Genomic DNA, 24,544 nt, shown 5'->3' on the forward strand with positions numbered 1-24,544 from the left:
TAAAATGAATAAGACTTTCTGGGAGATCACAATCTAGTGAGGGAGAAGATAGTTATATTACCATTACTGCTAAAGTCTGATGTCTCAATTCATATTTGGAACGTTCCAAGATCAATCCAGAAATTATTCTGATCTATTTTATACAGGTATAGGTTGGTCAAATTAAGTATTCAACTTAGAAAGAAAGTTATTAGAATCATTTTGGAGGTGGGAAATCCAAATCATCAACATCACAGGGGTGTATAATAGTGACATTCTATAGATATCTGTTTCTTTTTTATTCTAATTTGTTAGTGAAATTAAGAAATTTAACTTATATATAACCTCAAGTGATATTCATATTCTGGTAACTTTACCAAATCATTCACTTGGTACAGTATTCTTCTCTTCTACACATGAGAGATTCACAGTAAACTAACTAATGTTTCTGTAGGTTTAGCAGAGTATTTCTTCCATTATTTTTTTTTTTAAGATTTAATTTTTTTTAAGTAATCTCTATACCCAACATGGGGCTTGAACTCACAACCCCGAGATCAAGAGCCGCATGCTCTACTGACTAGGCCAGCCAGGTGCCCCTTAGCAGAGTATTTCTTTTCTTTTTCTTTTTAATGTTTGTTTATGGGGGGAGGGGAGAAAGAGGGCAACAGAATCTGAAGCAGGCTCCAGGCTTTGAGCTGTCAGCACAGAGCCCCACATGGGGCTCGAACTCACAAACTGCGAGATCATGACCTGAGCCAAGGTCAGATGCTTAACGGACTGAGCCACCCAGGCGCCCCATTATTTCTTAAGCAAAAGTAAATTTGCTTGGCAAGTCCAACCCCATCTTAGGCACCAATGTCCCCAGCTATCACGTCAGGGGGCAGTCCCAGAAAACTACTAAGGAGTCACCCAGACTAAATAGCATATAGGCTCAGGATTTAAAAAATTTGTGTGATCAGTTTGAACTAGGAAAGCCAGATATGGGATGAAACAAGCCATCCACCAGGAATTTATTTCCACACTTTTTACATCTGTCATACGAAACTCACAGCAATCTTGTTTGTGATGCGTAGAAATCTCTTCTACATTTTCACCTATTAATCTGTCATATTTTAGCTTTCTGGTAATATGCAAATGATGGCACAGCAACTTTTGAAATACAGCTCACCGATCAATAAATATTAGTTCAGTGGTCTTCTACTGAACTGAGTGTGAAACTTTGAGGTTTTGTTATTCAGTGTTAATAGTGTCAAATGGATAATTCAATAAATGTTTATGACAAACACCTCTGGACAAAATGTGGTACTAAAAATACAAGTAAGATCATAGAGATGGAAATGCAACTAGACAATTTTATTTAGATGACGGTTGGTAAGAAAATTGTTGCTAAGCTAATCTTTTTCTGTGATAATAAATAAGTCTAATTAATTAAAATATTTTTGCAGTTCAATATATCAAGGGAAATCTACTTTTACTCCATTTTAGGAATATGTCATTCCAATGAAATTTCGTCCTGGGTATGTAAAATATGTATTTTCCATTTGCCTTGACAATAATAATGTGGAGATGTACATGAAAAGCATCTACATGATTCTGTTGCTTTATAGAGAGAAATATAATACCTTAACTTAAAATACTTTTTAATTTGTAATATGGATAGAATTTGATTTTGAGTAAGGATGCCAAGTATCTTAAATTCCAGAAATGGTTAATTCTCTTTTGCCCCATTGGCCCTGTTTCTTGTTTGTATAAATATTTACTAAAGCAAATTCCTAGATGTTTCTATTTTCAGTCTTTAATATCACTTCTTTTCATTTTCATGAATGTAATAATAATAATGAGATGCCATATTTTTAAAAATGTAGATTGAAATATCTTATCATACCTCACAGTTGGTCCTGCAATTCATTGAGAAATAGCTCTAAAGCCTTAAACAAGGCCTTTATTTTGTGTTTTAAAAAAAGTGTCATAAGGAGTTAATAGGACACAGCTGTACTGGCTCTTTCTAATAAGCAGCTTCTGTCGCTTTGGTCACCACAGGTGTCTCTGTAACCTGCAAACTCTTATTACTAGTGTATCAAAGTTGTGCTACTTAACAGACTTCTTTGGTAAAACATAACAAAGCAATTACATGGCTGTTGATTGCCAGTCATAAAAAAAAAACCCTCAAACACTGTTTTTCAAAAGAAACTACACTGCAATTTTTTGTCATTGTAAAATAAAAGGAACTAAGGAATTAAATGGAGGATAGAACAAAATAACAGCAGGTAGCCTGCTGAACTTAGCCATTACAGATGGTTTAGAAATAGTGTTTCCTTCTCCATCAAGTTGTGGATAAAAGGAAAGGAGGAGATTCCTTACTGCCAGTGAATGGCAAAAGATTTAGCCAAGTCTCCAGTCTATGTATTTTGCCTCATGAAAGACCTTCGATGCTGCATTTTTATCTGTTTTTGGCACTGCTTTTCATCACCTTTAACTGAGTGTGAATAATAACCTGATTTAATTTAAACAAATACAGGTGCTAAAGGTTCTTTATTTATGTATAACAGGGAACATTTCCAATGCAGAACGAAGTCATCCTGTGAAATTTCCTAACCATTTGCTTAAAGAAATGAAGTATTAGATGAAGAAATTGCTTCAACATTCTTTTGCTTCACATTTCAGGGAAGAATCATTCTTCTTTTCAGGTTTAGATTACATAAAACAAAGTCTAAATGATGAGCAAAAATTCAGTGAGCTATAAAATAATAAAAAAACAAATCAGATGATTTCTAATTGTTCTATAATCATTTAAATTAGGTAACTACAGTAGGCTTGCCTTGAAATGAACTTAATCTCCCTGTTCATAAACCAATACCCTGTGATTATGATTGTGTTAAACACACCCAAAGTAGCATCACTGACTGTTATGGCCACATGTAATTAAACATGATGAAATATATTTCAGATGGGAAACTCAAACAGGCAAAATATGAAGAATTATTCATCATTTATAGATATTGTGATTAACAAATTAAGTAAATTTATCCTGACAGCTAGGAAAGGGATTTTTTTTCCTACTGAGAATATGGATGTGTGCAAAAGAATGTGTGCAATAAAGCGATTACATCAATTAGTATATGCTAGAGTTAAGCTATTACCAACTCCATGGACTAGCCCAGAATGTCTTGCCTTCTTCACTGGAATTATTAAAAAATAAACTTACTACTAAGATTTTATGTTAGACTTGCTCTGCTTTTTCTGAACATTATTAAAAATAGATTTTCTCTAAATATTCAACAACATATGAGAACCTAAGAATATCCAGTAGGTGGAAATGTACTGTACCAGTTGTACTGCAAAAAGATGAAAAACAATTTGGTATTTTGGTTTTGGTTTTCAGGTTACTCTTGGATTTAGAAACCTTTTATAAATTGAGGTATATTTTCACAATTGTAAACAACTGCATACATTAGCTACAACAAATACCTTTTATCTAATTAAATGTAATGGTAGAGAATTTAATGCTAAGGATGAAAATGTTCATGATAAGAAACCAAATACAGTAACTTTTTTAAAAAATAGAAGCCCCACTTGTAACAACAGTATTACCTTGCTCTGTTGGCGTCCTTTGTCAGATCCCAAGCCCAGGTTATAAAGTTTTGACTCAGATAAGAGACAATAGATTCAGCACAAAGCATTTGTGAGCAGAACACGTTGGTTAATACACTTTCATCATGGTGGAGGTAGATAGCAAGAAGCTTTCTCTGAAAAGAGGAGAAAAGACAGATGAATTAAAATATTCACTAACATAAGATTTCTTGAATTTTGGAAAGGCATAATCTGTCAATATAAACAGCAAAGACAAAAATTAAATGCTACTACCTAAAAGAGCACCTGACACTTAAGAGTTCCTAAAGCATTCACTAATATGAATAAACTTTGCTTCCTTATACTCTAAAGAGGCTAGGATGATAATACTGTTTTATAGACTGTCACAGACCCCTGTTAACATGTGCAAGCCTATCTGTAGCAGAATATGCAATAGAATTGCATTTTCTTTAAATAAAACGGATTTACAATTCTTCATATTAAAACATGCTTTATAAAAGGAAAATTAATTTTGAACTATCCAACTATGTACAGAGAAAAAATATGGATTAAGAATGATTCCCAAAGTCTCTTACGTATTTTTTTGTTTTTAATCTTAACTCTGAGAAGTCTCTTCTACTTGAAGGGAAAAGGTCTGAAATGAAGTTATGTTTTACTTCCACAAGTAATTTCAAAGCCCTTAATGTGTTCTCATATTAAAGTCTTTATGTAAGAGCATGTAACATCTAATTGCCCCTGGAAAGATGGTAGAAAGTAGTTCACATGAATTCTCTCTAGTCTATATTTCAGAAAATGTCCACTGTGGTTTCTCATATGGTGCATTATTCTTTCCCCTTTGCTTGATAAAACTTGCTATCAAGAAATGACATTTGTTCTCTTAAAAGCGTCCTCTGTCATAGATGGATAGTTAATAAAATAACTGAAACTAAAAACTGAAATTGAGCAACATAATTTGCAACATGTCAGCTTTAACAACATCCCCCTGCGATGATGATTAAAGAGCCTAAATTGTTATTGACTAATTCTTGGTGCTACATTGTAGAAGAGCTGAGTTTAAAAACAGTCACTTGCCATGATATGGAAAAAAAAAATACGGTAAACACAATATGCAAACCAATCTGTGAAATTCTGGCAAGGGAAAATTTTAAGGAAGCTTAGGGTCTTCTCCCTTCATATTAAATAAGGATGTGATGATAAAAAAGAAAAACTTGCTGTGTGGGATTCCAAAAAAAGGGAGGACATTTACAGAGAAATGTAAGGCTCATATTGATGAAAGGATATTGATATTTGAAGCTTGGAATTATCCTATTCAATAATCCAAATGATGATGATAACAATAACAATAATAATAATGTAATTATTAAAATATTTCCTCCAAAGGTAAATTTTGTACTAGATGAGGGTAACCAGAGGTACATAGGTAGATTAAGATTCCAAAAGCATCTACTATGAATAGGAGGCACTATTAGTTACACACCCTTTACCTACTTTAATCCCCAGAATATACCTGTAAAATAGTATTCTTAAGTTTATTAGCAGATAAGAAAACTGAGGTTTAGAAAGAAGACTTGTCCTAAATTCTACCACAACTAGTAAGTAAGTAGTACATCTGGGACTGGAAGCCAAATTGATAGACTCTAAGCCTAGTATTCTTTCTTTGGCACTACAGCAGTAGCAGGAAAATCAACCACACTGTAGTCAAGGCTTGGAGTGCTCATAGAATATGAAGATGCCAGATTGGCCCCTGCTCATACATCAGTGCTTCCTGGGCCTCAGAGACAACGTGTAATGGGAATAAGGACAGAATTCCTGAGTATAAGTAGCTCAGTTACTCCAATAGTAGCTGTTTCCATGGGTCAACTCATTTAATCATTCACTCAACAAGCATTTGTTGAAATACGGTGTCAGGACTAGTAGGAAGCAGTGGTGATAAAATGGTCAAAAAGACAGACTCTGGGTTTCTTCATCCATGTTGGTGTCTGCAGGTAACAGTAGCTGGTTTCTAGGAAGTTTGTAATCAGATTCACAGTTGGGAGAGATACTTATCTGGTAAATTCCTACTCATCCTTTAAGGCTCAAGGCAAATGCCTCTGTGAAACCTTCCCTGATTCCCTCAGGCAGAGCTAACAGCTTCCTTTTCTGGGCCTCTATCTCTTCCCATTGGTATTATCATTGTTTACCAGTTTCCCCTCTAGACAAAGTCTCTCAAGGGTGAGGACTGGGTCTCTTTCAGTCTTTGCATCCCTACAGCTAGCATGGGTCTCAGCATGTTTGATGAAAGAAACTTGAATGCTGATTATCAAACCGCTGGCAAAAAAAGATACCAAATGGCAGCAGCAATGCCAAACCACTTTCAGCAAAAGAATCTAGAAATCTGCTTTAGGAAAAGGAACATGAACCTGGCAGCACTAACAAATTCAGAACTCCTCTTCTTAGGAGCTCTCTAGCTGAATAGACAGAGGGATGTCAACCTCTAATTCTGCTTGATCGTATCTCAGCAACTACATTTAATGAGACATTGGGAACAAGAGAGCTGTCCACTTTTAAATCAGCATATTTCTAAGCAAACAATGGCAATGGCTAAATCTTTAAAACGCCCATTTCTCTCAAGAATGCTGCAATGGAACATTTAGACTTTGAGAAAGAGATTAGCGATTTACATTGCTATCTCACTGATTTAATTTAAATGCTCTTCCAAACCAAACACACATGTGCCGAAGAGGCTACTAAGAAACCCAACATGCAGAGTTCCCTATAAGTGCAGCCGACAGTGTTGACTGAAACTAAACTTGGAAATCCAGGGCACTAATGCACAATATCAAGCAATAAAACAGCATCTCTTTGGCAATATTTAATTTAAAAAAGAAGAAAGAGGCAGGCGAAGATCAGGCACTGTCTGTTTTGGAGGATCAACCACTCTGCATTTCAAAGCATTGGTCCCTGCAATATCCAGGTTACTGTGCTAGAATCTCGACTATTATATCGCAGTTGTGAGAGGGAGGGCAAAGATGTGTTTACTCAGTGATTAGGCCCTTAGAATAAGCCTCTAGCTCCTAGAGAGACAGCTCACTACTTATTCATTTGGGCCAATTCACAAAGCCTAGGAAGATTAAACATCCATGCTGAGAAGACAAGCGAATGCAGACGGTGAAAAAGAAATAAAAATTCTTTAAAAACTCTGAGATGACTTCATTATTTTTCCACAAGGAAACTTTAGGAAAGTGTTTAGTTAGAGAAAAACCCACATTGACCTCTCTCTAAACCCTTAATCTTTCCTTTGTGGTGGCATTGCTTTGTGGTAAGCGACTGGCTCGCCTCGCCCCTCTTTTCACTGGAAGCTGAGAGAAAAAAGGCTCTGGAGAAACAGTTTTCGTTCCAGGGACACAAACCCCTGACACTGTTAAACATGAGATGCCAGGAAAACACACTTAAAAAAAAATTCTCACTTTAAGCTCTAAACTGTGAGAAAGGAGATGATAAAAAGAGTAATCAGAAGAGAATCTTCAGGCTGGGGGTGGGGGGGGGGGGGGTGGAACGCCCATAGTAGCTTTGAAAAGGGAAACTGAATAATCTTAAAATGATCTTTCTAACATAATATGCTTTCAACAAAAATTTTTTCTTCTGCTATTTTGACAGAAATACTTAGTAAAATAGAAAACTCTTAATAATATGCAAATGCTACTGAATATGGACTACATAAATCTTTGATTAAATTACAGGCACAGCTAAATAAGCCCCAGACACAGATTTCTGATTATTTTATTGAGCTCAATTAAACACAGGTCCAAACAGTGAGAACTGGGTTCAGCATATCAGAAAACTGCTTTTGTGAAGAAAGGGCATCTAGTACATTGAAAAAGCATGAGAAAATGTTTTGTTTTCCATAACTATAACCATTTTTCCCTTTGGTCCATTAATAATTCAGTTCAATAACATTTACGGAGTGCCTATGTGTTAGGCATTGAGAATATAAAGATGAATAAAACAAAGTTCCCTTGTCTTCAAAGAGTTGGGGGGGGTTGTCAGTGTATAGGGAAGCAAAAATTTAATTGCAGTACCATAAGATAAGTGATAAGAATGGGACATTAAAGAAACTACATTTTATTTGTATTTCTAATTTGGCACAGAGGGTGTAAGTCTGGGCGACAAAGGCAAGCAGACCAGCTACACTCTCCTCAGACTCCCTCTTTGTGATCTAGGTTTTGGTAACATAGTGGAAAGGTAAAAAAGCTCTGTGCTAAATCCAATTTTGCACTTACCATCTGTGTGACCATGGAGCAAGATGGGTGTTTATTCCAAGGACTGTGGATAAAGTGGGTATAGTACCTATTCACAACATCTGGCCCAAAGTAAGTGCTGAATGAAATGTAGTTGTTAAGATGAAGATTCCAGAATTATCCAAGTAAAATAAAGGATTTGAAAGCAATTTCAAAAGAAATGATAGCCAAGAAAATGTATTAAAGATTATGAAGCTCCTCTATTTCTCCTACTAGCAATAGTGTTTATATGCTAAATTGTGTCCCTGACTTCAGGGCCTCACTAATCTTCACATTAAAATCCAAGAGCTGGGGTGCCTGGGTGGCTCAGTCAGTTAAGCGGCCAACTTCAGCTCAGGTCATGATCTTGCAGTCTGTGGGTTCGAGCCCCACATCAGGCTCTGTGCTGACAGCTCAGAGCCTGGGGCTGTTTCAGATTCTGTGTCACTCTCTCTCTCTCTGCTCCTCCCCCACTTGCTCTCTGTCTCTCAAAAATGAATAAACGTTTAAAAAATAAAATAAAGTAAAATCCAAGAGCTAAGGTACTAAGTTGATGCTTAGGAAAATGCCAGGCTGACAGCAACCAATGTGATGTGGCCTTGAGTTACAGGAACTATTGTATTTAGACACTTAGCATTACAGAACCATAGAACATTAGACCTGGAAGAAATGAGCTGGCTATGTTTCAAAATACGCCAAGCATAGAGCAGACACTCAGAAAATATTTGGTGATGGACTCAAAGGGAAGTTTTCTAGTTTCTTTTTGAGTACCAGAAAGTCCAGTCTGTGTATTTAGTAATTTTAAAGTTGCTATAATTTTTATAAATGGTAGTTCATAGATTTTTCAGTGTAAGAATTAAAACACATTAAAAATAAAATAATTTCCTTTATGTATATTGGGACCTGACTTTGTTTCCTTCTTTTCTATCATGATTTTCATCATCATTAAGAATCACCATCACTGTTACTTTTTTTGGTTTTAAGTCTGGGAATGGTTTATTGATACAAAGACCTGACACAATAATAAACACTAATCCTTCACTTAGATTTATCAATTATTAACATTTTGCCATATTTGCTCTATCATTCATTGTATGCTTCCTTCCCTGAAACATTCAAAGTTGTTGTTTAGTAAACTATACTGTTTAGCTACACACATCTTGACACATCCACCCTAAATACTTCAGTGTCTGAATCCTGAGAAACAAAGTCATTCCCTTACATGACCATATTTTTATCACACTCTAGACATTTAATATTGTTACAATTTCATCGAGTATATAGTGTCCATATTCAAATTTCCCCGACAACCTCAAAATGTCCTTTGTAGCTGTTTTATTTACTGTTTTAAATCTAGGCTCCAATTAGGATTGTTCCAGTCACTGCCTACTTCTATAATCCTATCCCTGTATATGAATGTTTGTAGATCCAGCCCAGCATCCAACTGAAACTCAAGATAAGTACAGGTGAGAACAGAGGCCGGACAGCATGAAGCCATGCCATTTGGTTCAAATTCCTGCTTTGTCACTTCCTGGTTATGTGACCTTGGGAAAGCTACTTCACTTTTTTGTGCTTTGGGTGCCACATAGCTCTGGAGGTCAGAAGTTCAACACTCTGTCTAGATGGGAGTGGTACTATGAGTCCTATAACAGAGGCAGTCCTAGGGTTTAAGCATAAACTTTGATTGGCTACTTCGTTATAAAGGGAATACCTGAGCTAAATTTGAAATTTGGGTGGTAGTAAGGAAAATAAGAATAAAAAGAAGAAAAAGCAAAGAGAAAAGTTTGGTAAAAGGCCCAGTAATGTTAGTAGCCTGATATGTTCAAAGAACTCCAAGCTAATAACTTTTAAAGAGTGAAGAATCGGTGTAGATTGATTTGTGGAAAAAGTCATGACACTTTGTATTTTTGGTTCCCAAAGCTGAGTTCAGGGACCAACAATCAGCGACCAATTGGAGAGGTTCCAAAAGGAAACAGCCAGATATTGAAGGTGAGGTGATGCCAAGATGGTGTCTTTTTACTCTCACTTCCTGAAGCAGATGTTGGGATAGCACTCTGAAATCTTGAGAACATAAATGTATTTGAGCCTCATGCAGGGAGAATTCTCATATGAAAGTCACAGTTAAACCAAGAAAAAAGCCTAAAGTAAAATCAAACTCTCTTCATAAAAAAGCTGACCAACGTTAACTGGGACAAAGCTTTATCAGTTTTCATTGTTCAGAGTGTAACATTCAAGTCATAAAGTATTTTTGAGGAAGGCCACCATGTGACTAAAGTTTTTACAAATAAGGAAATTAGAAGCTCAAGTGATTGGCTATTATCACAAACTGTAGAGAGGCAGGTGAGTTCTTTCGGGAGGTTGTGAGAGGGAGTATGGAGGCAAGAAAAGTAGGCAGTTGCAGGCCAGAGCAAAGATCTCATCTCACTGGTTTTCCAGGTGAACACCTAGAAGCAGTACCAACGACTGGAGAAGCAGCCTCATAAAAGCGCAGGCAGGATTTTATCATCTTCTCTTCTGAGAGGAATAACACTACCCCTAGTTAACCTGTGGTCTCTTAAGCAGGCAGACTAATACGAATGTGAATGAATGTGAAGTACACAGTTTGAAAGGCAATGGTACACAAATACTTCTTTTCCCACTTTTAGACCACTGAGAAGAAGAACCCATAGCTTATCCATCACATCATTTCCACATTCCAGGGGGTGGGGGAACCACATCAATAAAGAATTAAAGATAAATTAACAGTACTTTTTAAAGTATATTGATAACAATGCATTCTTGCTGAAAAATCACAGGAATTCTAATGATTTGTGAGTAAACATGTTCAGTAACTTTTTACTACTGTCAAGTACTATCTGGCAGATTTCACAGTAGAACAATGTAAATTATAAAAATAAGCTAAGGCTAAGCATATGGTAATTCTTTTTTTTAAATTTATTTTGTGTGAGAGAGAGAGAGAGAGAGCCAGAGAGTGAATGTGAGTGGGGGGAGGGGCAGAGAGGGTGACAGAAAATCCCAAGCAGGCTCCACACTGATCTAAAGAAAAGATATCCATTTATGGATTAGTTTGTGGCCCATCAGAAAGACTCTCACAGACTCCAGTGGGCCCTGAATTATACTTTAAGGGACTGTAACTAACACTGGCCTAATGTGAATGACCTAACTGGTCCTTTAGAAAGCTCCATCTTGTACACCTGTTTAGTGAGAAGAGAGGAGAGGACCCTGTTTTCAGAAGGCCAAGTAGGCATGAAGGCAAAAGAAGACATGGAGGTTGTTAGTCTAGCCTTCATGCAAAGGTCAGGGAGAGCCTTCACTATTAGCTTGTAGTCCAGTCTATTTAACCCAGAGAGGATAGCCTACTGGGATTTGTAGTACTGAAATGTACATCTATCTGAAATGCCAGGTGTGCCATATTACATATATTTGAGACCCAGGATGGTTAAAGTCATAGTAGGGGGTTGGTGTGTATGTGTGTGTATTTTAATAGTCTATCTATGTACACACATAATCTTTATAGCACAAAAGGAGATATACAGTTATGCATCTCACTTTTTCCCCTTTACAAAGTATCTTGAACATCATTCCACATCAATATATATAAAGTGACTTCACTGTTTTTAATGGTCACATAGTATTCCACTGTATGAATGAAATTTAAGATATTTCGAATTATTTGCTATTATAAACAATGCTATAATAAATATCCTTGTATTTATCTTATTTCTCTATGCTTAGGTATATATGCAGAAAAAATTTTGCTATTATGATATGTGAAAATGATGTATTAGTGTAGTTTTAATCTGTATTTCTTATATTATGGAAGATATTTAGTGGAAACATCTAATTACAGAACAGCATATTTAGTATGGTTTCATTTATGTAAAACATATCAACATGTTTTCTGATATACATATTTGGAGATTTAAAAAAAATCACATTTAACGGGCGCCAGGTTGGCTGAATTGGTTGAACATCTGACTCTTGGTTTCAGCTCAGGTCATGATCCCAGGGTTGTGGGATGAAGCCCTGACTCAGGCTACTCACTAAGCGTGGAGACTGCTTAAGATTCTCTCCCTCTCCCTCTCCCTCTGCCCCTCTCCCCAGCTTTTGTTTTGTCTTTCTTTAAAAAAAAAAACAAAAAACAAAAAACAAAAAACAAACCAACAACCACACATTTAATAGTAAAATAACATTTAATAGTAATTATTTTCAGGTTTGGAACTATGCGGTTACTTGTTTTCTACTTTAAATGTACCTGTATTATTTTCTTTCTTTTTTTTCTTTACAACAATGAAAACATATGTAGCAAAGTTATATTAGCATCATAGTTCTTATCTCACACATGTGCAGGATGCTGTCATAGCTGTCATAGAAAATTACTCTAAAGACAATGCCTGACTTTAAGGAATTTAAATTGAAAAGAAAACAAAGACAAAATGAAGAGACTGAGCATATTTTCTAAACCACAAATAAGTTTGTTTGCCTATTTTTTCTGGATAATGGAGGGATAGAAACTCACCAACTACGGCTGTAGCTTCAGATTTGTGAAGAAATTATTTTTCTTGAAAAATATTGATCAGTGATGGTATTTACATTTTTAAACATGAAGTGGAAACAGCATTACTTTAAAATAGGCTGATTTTTTTAAAGTAAAGTAATAAATCTTGATAACAAACATTGTTAAAGCAAAGCAGTTATTTTAGTGCTGTAAACACTTATATAGGGGTTCTCAAAATTCCTTTCTTAGAATTAGTTCATAAATTGTATGAATAAATCAGTTTTGTTATTTTACAAACATTTCAAATTTGTCCCAAATTGCTTTACACCACTTTAGCCATAGTGCTGGGTGCATTTAAGGATAGCATCCTATTTAATCCTCAAAAAAACTGTATCATCATCTCCCTTTTGGTTTTCTTCCCCAGATAAGAAACAAGCTGATTACTTGTTTAGGGCCACAGAATTACTAAGTGGGAAATTAAGAATTGAGCATTGGTTTCCTTAAATTATGTGTAATATTTGGAAACAGCACTGGGTCTGAAGTCAAGATCTAAGGAGGTGTAACAGGATTACTGATATCAAAGCCCAGTCTCCCAAGGGGATGCTAGGAAATGAACAACGCTTCATGTGGGAGATAAACCGTGGCACTGAGATTTTTATTGCTGTTGGTTTTTAGTTATTACAAATGTTTAATCACTCTCTAGGGCACTTTTTTTTTTTGTACAGAATTCAGAGGTAGCAGGAATAAGAGGTAGGGAGGCAATAAGGAGAAAAAGAACCATCTTTAGGAAACTCCTAGGGAGGGGTGCCTGGGTGGCTCAGTCAGTTAAGCATCTGACTCTTGATTTTGGATCAGGGTATGATCTCCTGGTTCAAGAGTTCGAGCCCTTTGTTGTGCTCTGTGCTGACAGCTCAGAGCCTGGAGCCTGCTTCGGATTCTGTGTCTCCCTCTCTCTCTGCCCCTTCCCTGCTTGCGCTCTGTCTCTCTGTCTCTCTCTCTCAAAAAAAGATAAACATTGTGTATATAAACCACAGTTTCTCCATTCATCAGTTGATGGACATTTAGGCTCTTTCCATAATTTGGGTATTGTTGAAAGTGGCCTTTTGTAGCAACGTGGATGGAACTGGAGAGTGTTATGCTAAGTGAACTAAGTCATACAGAGAAAGACAGATACCATATGTTTTCACTCTTACGTGGATCCTGAGAAACTTAATAGACGACCATTAGGGAGGGGAAGAAAAAAAAAAGGTTAGAGAGGGAGGGAGGCAAAACATAAGAGAAAACCCTTAAAAACTGAGAACAAACTGAGGGTTGATGGGGGGTGGGAGGGAGGGGAGGGTGGGTGACGGGTACTGAGGAGGGCACTTGTTGGGATGAGCACTGGGTGTTATAGGGAAACCAATTTGACAATAAATTTCGTATTAAAAAAATCTTCATTAAATAGAAAAAAAAATCTTAAGCAGCTGACACACAACTGATGCTGCTATTACAATTCTTGATACGACAGCTTTTGTGAAGGCTTTGTAAAAATAAAAAAAAAGATAAATATTAAAAAAAAGAAAAAAACTCCTAGGAAATTGTGGTGTGGCCAGTGGTAACTCTTCTGCAACCTTAATTAAGGTTATTAACCATTGGCTCTCACTTATCTAAAGATAATATAAGCTTTATTCAATAAATATCTTTTAAATGCCAGGTAATAACAAGGAATCACAGCCCCTTCCATGCCATGGCCCCTGCTGATCTTCCCAGCCTCATGTCCTGTAATCCAACTGTCTTGCATTTTTTCTCCTGGTCTTAATTTTGTGGTTGTAATTCTCTAATTTTAATCTTCTTGCCTTTGCTTTTGACCTTTTATTCTGTTTAGAATTTTGTTATTTGGCTAAGTATTGCTTATCTTATAAGATTCAGGTCAAATGTACCTCAAGAAATCTCCCTAAACTTTCTAAGGTAGATGAAATAAATACCTCTCCTCTTTGCTTCTATAGCATATTATACTATATGGATGTTTATATTATCCTCCCCATTAAACTGCGAGCACCTCAAGGGCAGGAAAGCTCTATAGTCCAGGTCCTTAGTAGGCATGTGATAAATATTTATGGCCCTCAAGTGCATGAACATCTCTAGCAGTTAAGGGCATAGGAGGAGGTCATAAAACTGATGAACCTGTTGCCAGAAGTCTGTCTCTGTCACAACATACTTAAACACAAGAACTTACAATACCTATTTTACTAAAGTTGGAGCTCTGCTTTGGATGGTGTTTTAAATTTCTCATGAAAAAGGCAGAAAGAACCATGGGCACTCTCTTCATCAAGTACTCTCAAATGAAATCAGTTTGAGCAGTTTTCATTAAGATGGATTGAATGTGGCATCGTGAGAAACACTTTATCAAATGTAGTGTTTTACTTAGTGATTAACTATATACCAGTTGATGAAGCTCCCCAAATCCTTTGTAATCCCACCACTCCAATAAACATTTAATGAGTATATAAGTTCAAAAAGCCTAGCAGAGGATTTAAACCTTCAATCTTGTTTTTATTTACTCTTGGAACTCAATTTCTCACTTCAAGTAAAGAATGCTGGTGCTTGAGGCTCATCTGTTGCCCTGGTAAAATTAATGTGCCTCCCACAGTTTAAATTAAACATGTGATATTTAAGATGAAAGAAATTTAGTAAGAATGCCACAGTATCTGTCACACTTGCTTTTAAAATATGTGAACATCGGCCAACTGTTTTCTTAAAAATGTTTCATTCACAAGTTTTATAAAATAATATTGAAAAAGATTTGTTTTAAGTCTCAAATGTGAAATCTGAAAAGGAGAGATGAACTTTGAAATATAGTGGTATGGTGTAAATCACACTTAACCTGTGTTGGAACCTGAGCTCTTATTTGGCCTCCAGTACTTACTACTGATGGGCTTTGGTTAAACTGTATTGTGTTTCTGAGCCTGCTCATCTTTACAATGGGAATGTTGACATTATATGCCCCTATCTCACTGGTTTGTTGTGGGGTTCAAATGAGATACGTACAGGAAAGATGTTCTATAAATCATACAGCACCATATAAATCTGTAGTAACAGTATTATTTCTATGTGGACCCTGTTCTCTTTAATTAAAAGTAGATATATATAACTTGGCTGATGACCATAATAAATGTATCTGCTTAGATTTAATTCTGAATAAATTATCCATTATGTGGATAAATTTTACGTAAGTTTACAGTAATGTAATAACAATGTGTAAACAGTTGTTCTTTAACTTGTAAAAGAGAAATGAGGACAGAAAGTGTTGGATGAGGGGGACAAGATAAAGACAGTTTAGGAGTCCAAAGAGGTCAGTGGATTTTGGTATGAATCTAATATGAGGCAAAACATTTAATTTCACAAATGTGAAATTTGCTTTAACAAATGAAAATCATCCCAATGATTTTCATTTGTTAAAACACCGACACTAGTCAAAAGCAAACAATCAATAGTTTCATTAGACATATCCAGAAGTTAATAAGCAAGAGTTGTGTTCCCCTGGATAATCAGTCTGAATAAATCCAAATGCTAGTTTATTATATAAGACATTTAGAACAAGTTCTTTTGTCTATTTTGTACTGTATATTTATGGCTATTTGGGGAGCTATAGTTTAAGTTACAAAAGGCCCTAACATTTTCCAGTTACTTCAACTACTTTCAACCATATTTAGGTCCAATAATAAGTGATTGTTTAAATACAATAACATGGCCATACAATGAGAGACTCTATAACCTATTAGATTCCTGTTTTAATAAAGTATTCAGCATTACTTACAAAGCATTCTTGCAAGAAAAGTTTGATCTGAATCTGACAAAGCTTTTAGAGACCTGATATCCATTTCTCAGGAAATACAGGGATAGAGGAACAAGTTAAATAATATCACAAGGAAGCAATTATACAAATCCAGAATTTGGAACAGTCTATAAGTCATCTAGCATGATTTCTTCACAAAGCAAATGTTATTGAGGGGAGGGAGGGGGAGGAAACAGGACTGGGGAGGAGAGGGTGCTTGTTTAAAAGGAATTTAAGAAATCCAACAACTAAATATATTTTGTGATCCTTGAGTAGATTGTGATAAAAAAAAAAGTTAAAAAGACATTTTGGGAACAGCTAGTGAAGTCTGAATGTTCACTGGATATTAGATGATATTAGGAAATTACTCTTAATTGTTGTATGTGATAATGGTATTGTGATTATATAGGAGAATATAATTATTTTTTGGAAAATATATATAGATTTTTTAGGCATAAGATATGATATCTGTAATGTACTTTAAAATGGTTTAACCAAAAATAATGAATATACAAGGGTATCACGCAGTTTAAGTTTTAATTATTTCAAAACTTTAACTGCCACAAACTTAAAAAAAATCATATGAAAGTTCAAATTCTTTATATTTGTTTGTTTTTGTATATTTTGAATAATAAATTTTACATTTATTTTCTGTTCTAATCAATGCTTGCCATTTTCAGAGAAGAACTGAAACAAAAATTTATCATAAAAATTTATCAAAATCACAAAACTAAACAAGTATAAAAATGTGAATGATTACATTTCAAATGCTACTCTTTTATAAATGTTTGGCAGTTAAACTTTTGAAGTTATTAAGGCTGGGGCGCCTGGGTGGCTCAGTTGGTTGAGCATCCAACTTTGGCTCAGGTCATGATCTCACTGTTCGTGGGTCTGAGCCCTGAGTCAGGCTCTGTGCTGACAGCTTACAGCCTGGAGCCTGCTTCAGATTCTGTGTCTCCCTCTCTCTCTGCCCCTCGCCTGCTCGCACTCTGTCTCTCTTTGTCTCTCTATCTCTCTCAAAGATAAACATTAAAAAAAGAATGAAGTTTACTAAGGCTTATATCTGCATTGAAACTTTGGGATGTCTATATATGGAAGAAGCAAATATGGCAACATTTGTTAATTATTAAATCTAAGTATGAGAGATTTGGATGTTTATTGTACTATTCTTTTTACTTTTTCTGTATTAAGAATTATTTTAATAACGAGTTAAAATACTATAAAATAATTAAGCAAATGATCATGTTGTTAAAAGGTGAAAATAAGCTATTTTAACAGGATTATAACATGATGCAATAATATTAAATACACACAAAATGATTCATTAAAATATATTAAAAAATGGAAAGAATATGAATCATAAAACTGTTAATCTATGTTAGAATATTTCCTTTTTGCTTTTCAGTATTTTCCATAAATCTGTATTTATGGAAACAATAAACACGTAAATATTACAAATATATTAATACTACTGTAATTATTGTTACAAATATATTTTATTGTAAATATTTATTTCTTCAAAATAACATCCATTTAATAAATATGTAATGGTTAAAAAATAGATGTTTAAAAAAGCCTTTATAATGGGCTAGTCCACTATTCTTAGTTTAGGTAAAGAACAGTTTCTGTTTCTTAATCCACTTCATTCAACTATCATTGATTGCTCTAAGTTTGATCACTAATTATTGTCCATTTAAAAAATTTGTTTAAGATGAAATTTTCCTTAGGTCAGAACAGGAATTTCAGGAATTTCGGAGGAATTCTTACACTCTAGTCTCAACACTTCTTGCCCTCTTTAATTCTAGTAACTTTTCCTCCACTCTACACTATTTCTTCCTTCCATTCTCTTTTTTTCCTTCATTCAGTAAATATATAAAGTATTTACTATGTATAGGGATGTAGGTACACAGTCACTGCCAAAAAGAAAATCAAGTCTTTTGAGAAGACATATACAGAGAATAATTGTAAGCAATGTGTTAAATGTAACAATAAAAAGAGCAGAGGGTTTCCTTACAAAGTACTAAAGGAGGAGGTGGAATAGTGACAACAGTGGAAGAGTCAGGAACAACTAAGTCTTAGAGGAAGAGTAGGAGTCAACCAGGTAAAGGCAGAATGAAGGCATTCCTTACAGCAGAGAAGCATGAACAAAGAGCAAGATTATGGGGAAACACAAATGGAACATTATTACTAAATTTATTAATCGTAAGGCAGGGAACAGGAAGAGTTGAAGCCGTGCAGACAGGTAGGAGCCAGATTACTGAGGTCTTCACTGCTGTATCAACATATAGAGTGTACAGAATATTCTTGCTGCACTGTACTTTCTGAATTCTTGTCATAAATGTCAGTCTACCTGATTTCAACATCACAAAGCCCATTTCTATATTTTTGTGTCTAAAGTGAGTTTTGAGAAAAAAATATTGCAGTTATTAGATATGTTTTATTAGATGGTCATTTTGGGAAATGACTGAAAGAAACCTCTTTTAGCAAGAACCTGTCAATCATGTAACTGAAAAGAACATACACAGGTAGCCTGGTCCCTTCTAAGCATGTCCACCGCCCCCTGCCTCTCCCCGCCCCCCCCCCCGAAAAAACCTCCTGTTTCAGAGCTTGACAAAGCCATCTACATGAGGCAGCAATACCCTATTATACTATTGCCCCTCTGAAATGGGCATCTTGGTGATGACTAGGATGGTAGATGAACCACAAACAAAATCAAGTCTTCAATCTGAAAAACACAGAAAACATTAAGCATTGCCTGAGGCCTGGTGGTAAACCTATAGGAGATGCACTTTTTAATCAGAAAACGTTTAAGATTGCACTTACATCTCGGGCTTTCACATAGAAGGCCTCTTGAAAAGCAGCTTCTAATGAGCCAATAAAAAATACAGGATGGCAGTCACCATATCTATAGGAAAAATTATGTCTATTAATTAAAATACATTTCAAATTTACCTCAAAGTTTCACAAGTGTAATCAGCATCTTCTAAGTAAATGTTGGGACTAGTATCTCTTAAGTACAGATCAAACATTAAAACATTTCTTTAAAGGCTTCACTAGTTCTTAGAAATTTTTTTGGCCTATACTGATTATATCAGAATACTGGAATTTTAATTACATCTAGCAAATGGATTTAATAAATGCTACAAAACCATGGCATTTATAAGTAGTGATTCTTGGTTATCCACTTTCATAAGATTTCCCTTACAGAAGCCTTAACTTTCCATTTTAGTTAACTTATTCCGGAAGTCCAACAGAGAGGGAAAAAAATTGTATCTTGCAAACTTTCCAAATTATATTACATTGGAAAACAGAACTAGAGAGAAACATCATTTAAACAAAAGTTAGGGTTAAATATTCAAATCTTTTTTACTTAAACACCTTACAAGAATCTCAAATGCATATAACACATTTTATAGTAGACTCTTAAAAGAAGAAATGTTAAACAGTTCCAAAACAAAAACTAAAAGAAAAATTCACTTATATTTAAAATTTTAAAATTATTTTTAAATTTAATACTATTTTAAAGGATATTTTTGTTTATCCTATGATATACTAAAAATCAGTATTCTATAACATAGTCCTTTTGGGAATATCGTCAATATATTAATTTGATCCACATTTTGTAATCCACTTATTTTGCTTCTATATAGAGATAACATGAATGCATCTCTGAAGTGGCATAAGTGGCTTACTAGTGAAACACATACTTTGAATACTTCACAGAAAAATTAAAGACAATCTGTGATTAAAATTGCTCCAGAAAAATCACAGTAGCATTAAAAAAACATCAATTTTATATATTTAATGTCCTAACCCTACCTTGAAGAAAACTCTGCTGTAAATTGTAATAAGGCATCTCCTTCATTTTCTGCGTTTTCTGGCACTAAAAAACAAACAAAAGAAAAAACAAAAACCAAAAAACAAAACAAATAGACACAAAAAACAAACCACATAACATCTAATCCCACATATAAGAAATATATTTAATCAATAAAGAGGAAATAAAATTAAATTTTAGCTTTTGTGATATATCTGGGGAGACATTTTAACTGGACATTTCATCAAACCTTAAAAAAATTCCAAGCTCATAAATTTTGGAAAACCAATTGACACGATCTTAAGTATTTCAAATATGTGCCAGTCATCATTAGGATTTTAATGTTGTCTTAAAATGGTATCTTGTAATTAAATTATGTAAAAAGGATCTCGAGTTTCTTAAAAATCTTATTTATAAGGAAGATGGTCAATTTTAAGTAAATTGACCACATCTATTTCTGCTCAAGGGAGTTACCTAATTTCACTGAGTAAATGAGCCATTTAAGGATTTATTTTAATGGTAATTTTGCATATAGTATCACTTGTGATTCTATAGTATATATTTTGTAGAGTGAAAGAAAAGGAGATGTCCCATTTAGTTTATTTTCTTTCCTTCGAAAGGTGATACCGGTGAATGGAAAAGCAATACTACTCTTAAAACTGATACCTCCAATAAGATGTGGGGAAACAAGTCAAGTCACAGAGGTATAGCTATTTGTTTATCAGGCTCTAGATTTAAAGTAAAGAGACAGACTCATAACTAATTATACACATGAAACAAACCTATACATTCCTTTACATTTTTAATGAATTTTACTGAAGCATTGGGAAATGTTGAGGTTAATAAAATAAAAATTCAAGAGGCTCTGGTTCTAATGAATAATGTGCCTACTTGCTAAATTTTCTCCCTGTAAACCTGGAAAGTCAGTAAGAGATTTTTAAGTTCATTGTTCTTCCCAAGTTTCTGCAGTAGAGAGTAGAATTATAACGTTGGACCCAAAGAGCTATTAATACTCACTCATTGGAGATTTTCTCAGGGCAGATGATGCCATGCCGAATACTTCTCCATCATCCACCCCAAATTCGGAAGCATCTTCAAAGTCATCTCCATCACTATCACTAACCATATGAACATCGGTGCTTTGCTATTTGAGAAAAGTCCTGATTAGCTTTAAATTGACTTTAGGAAATAAAATTCCAAAACATAAGTTATATAACTACAATAGAACATTAGTATTATAATAGTTTTATTAAATAAGAAGCCATTTGCTAGAGGAAATCTTAATATTTTTCATTTTAAGGCTTACATATTTCTAAACTTGCTGTGATACCCCTATACTAAAGGTTGGAACCTGAGGGAAAATGAAGGATGCTTACAAACTGAATGAAGACAGGGATTTTTGTCTGTTTTATCCCCAGCACATAGTACACAAGTAAGTGCTCAATAAATATTTGCTCAATAAATGAGGAGATGGGTACAGAGAGGTCAGACACAAAGCAAGCTATATGAGTCTTTTAAAAAGCTCACAGTAATCTCTATTTCAAACTGCCACTTCCTTACTGCAGTGGTTCTCAAATTTCTCATTAGTGAAAAATGGTACACTTTCCTCAGTGTTATTAGAGATAACATGAAATAACACTATATATGAAAGCTTTTTGTAAAGTATAGGCTATTAAATATGAGATATATGATTCAGTAAATGTTCATTTACTACATGTTGGGCACCGATAAATATGCTGTTTATTTTGTTTTCAGCAACATCCGTTGAGATTTAAAGTATTACAATTAAAAACATCAGCTTCAAAAAAATGCACTAGGCTGCTAATCTCTGGGTAAGAATAGAATTTCAAAAATACTGAGATCTAAAACACCCAAACTGTGAGTACTGACAAATATTTATGCCTTGAATGAGAAGAGGGTCCCAGCAAGGTATCTGGCTAAATGCCTGTCTATACTAGGTTCAGTAAATAGAATCTATAAAGACTATTTAATAAATGAAATTTCTATCTTTTTAAAATACGGTACTATGCACTTAAACTATGAAAATGGGGAAACTAGTTGATTCTGGTCTATGCAGAAGAGCCTAACTTAGAGATAAATATTTGCCAGGAAAGCATCAAGGGAAACTAAGAATGAAAGACTCGTAAAACTTGGCTAGAGGGATGTTAGAGTTTAGACAGTTATACAATCATAGATTTTAAAGCTAGAAGGGATTTTAAAGATCTTTCTTATCAATGTTTTACCTCTTTCCCCTGGCCCCATGGCAAAATATTATGTAAAATTACAATGCATACCATATACAAAAGTAAGGCCACTCTGGCTGATGCAGGGGAGAAGGCAATGGGGGAGCCTAAGGCTCCTGGCGTTGGCCTTTTCTTTCTCATATCCCTTTGATAGCTGGGGTACCTCCAAAGGATCTCAGAACACTATGAAACAATTTTTTAAAATAACTGATCCAGCAAGTCTAACAGCTCCAAATAAGAAAGCCAAGATATTTACATTTGACTCAGCTTAGCATTTCCTTCTTGGGCATAACCAAGCATTGATGCCCAGAATTGTAACATTTTTCCCTCTTATCTAAGCGACAGACTTCCCAATGGCCTGAATAGAGAAGATAATGAACAAATACTTACTGCATGAGTAAAAATGAATGGTCCTTATCCTAAGCAGTCTATCTGCTATTTTGACCATATTACTATTTCTCACAGACACCTTGGTTCTACTTAGGATTCTAATCCTACTTGAGTGTTTTGCTTTGTAGGGCCAAGATCTCCTCCGGATTTCAGCAATTCAATAGCCTCAAAATTCAAAAACCCCTTCTCATTTCAAAGTGGTGAGAGAGCATCCTTTACAAAACAACACATTTACTAGGACCATTACTGTGTCTGAATTCCCCCGCTATGTTTCAGTCTGGCAAATATCTGGAGCACAAAGTTCCCTGAACTTTGAGGCTCAGTCTTAAACAAGTAAAGGCTCAGGATCTAAAAGGTACACTACAGTTCCATCAGGATAGACTAGCGGAAAGAAACAAAGGTCTAGTATGACAAACAACACATTCTCTATCAGCTAAGCTCTCACCTTAGCTTTCACTTAGTCTTGCCTAACATTCATCTTTCCTTTTAAGAGGCATCAGGTTAAGAAGAAGGGTTGCAGGACACAGAGAGTAAAAAGAAAAGGATTGTTCTACATACCATTTTTTTCCTTACTCCTTTTACCTTACTCACTCCCCTACATCTAAACTTCTTCTCCTAATCCAGTTTTCAAATAATAGCCCCTTTCCCTAACAACAGGACTTTACATCATACTAAGATAGTGATTTTAATTTTGTGCCTATGTAACTAACCCATTATTCATTTTGTCTTCATAAAGTATAGAATTCCCAAATCTCTTAAGACCCAGAAAGCAAAATCCTACAACGACAACATCTTCAAAGGGAGTTATCTAAAAAGCCAATTTTGTTGAAAAAAGTATATTTCAAATATGAATTATTGAAGTATGTGCAAGAATGAGCTACTTAATTATGTATAAGGAACTCCCAATCTCTTCACATTTTCTTATCAGTCATCTAACAGGTTAGGAAAAGCTTTTTCTAAAAATGAGATAAACAATCTTTTTTTCATTAATGTTTGCTGATGAGAATACATAATCTCTTGGTTCAGTCATGGCAGCCTTAAAATTCTTTGAATCCAGAGAAGTTATTTATTCAGAATTTGAAAAGCAGCTAAAAAAAATTTGTGATTCTATTTTGGCTGTTTATTGGCATTCATTTATTCCCATTATTATTTAAAAACATTTACAAAGCCCTAGTAAATGCCACACTGCCTGAACCTGTATGCAAGGTAGTCTATATTCTCTTATGGAACACTATATAATATATACAGATAATTATAATATCTAATGATAAGCGTTATGACAGGTAAAGTTCAGAGGAGAGCATTTAATACACTGGTAATGAGAAAAATCAGAGCAAACTTCCTAGAGGAGAAAGAACCAAACTTTGAGACAAAATTTAGACTTATATATACTTGGCACTAAGGCAAGCTTATAACTGAAGTAGATGTTCCTTTCAGCAACTACTTGTACAAAGATATAATTTAGTTGCAGATGTGTCCTTTTCAGTGTGATAAGAGATATAATAAAAGTACAAGCAAAGGCTGTGGGCTAATAAAAGAGTTACTCTAGTACCAGTGAAGAAGACTGTGCAAGGCTTCACACAAGTGGTAATTTTAACCCATACTTTAATTTTTTTTTTCAATATATGAAGTTTATTGTCAAATTGGTTTCCATACAACACCCAGTGCTCATCCCCAAAGGTGCCCTCCTCAATACCCATCACCCACCCTTCCCTCCCTCCCACCCCCCATCAACCCTCAGTTTGTTCTCAGTTTTTAAGAGTCTCTTATGCTTTGGCTCTCTTCCACTCTAACCTCTTTTTTTTTTTCCTTCCCCTCCCCCATGGGTTTCTGTTAAGTTTATCAGGATTAACCCATACTTTTAAAAGAGATACCAATGTTGTACAGAGTATGTAATGGAAGACTGGTAGGGAGGAAGTTGTACTCTAGGCAGAGAAAAAATTCAAGCAAGGAATT

General features: G+C 34.9%; 1 protein-coding gene across 3 annotated transcripts in view; it reads right to left on the bottom strand.

Annotated features, from left to right (window-relative positions):
• Positions 1 to 24,544, bottom strand: part of FAF1 (Fas associated factor 1) — a 514,886-nt gene that overhangs the window by 139,472 nt on the left and 350,870 nt on the right. For all 3 annotated transcript variants that reach the window (XM_086716934.1, XM_086716936.1, XM_086716935.1), the window contains 4 exons: positions 20,973 to 21,099; positions 19,958 to 20,021; positions 18,962 to 19,043; positions 3,571 to 3,725 (listed from right to left, as the gene is read on the bottom strand). In XM_086716934.1, coding sequence (XP_086573060.1) covers positions 3,571 to 3,725; positions 18,962 to 19,043; positions 19,958 to 20,021; positions 20,973 to 21,099 — 428 coding nt within the window. The remainder of the gene's footprint in view (positions 1 to 3,570; positions 3,726 to 18,961; positions 19,044 to 19,957; positions 20,022 to 20,972; positions 21,100 to 24,544) is intronic.

The sequence above is a fragment of the Puma concolor genome, chromosome C1 (assembly GCF_028749965.1).
Source record: "Puma concolor isolate L17-30 chromosome C1, mPumCon1.1.hap2, whole genome shotgun sequence".
NCBI lineage: Eukaryota > Metazoa > Chordata > Mammalia > Carnivora > Felidae > Puma > Puma concolor.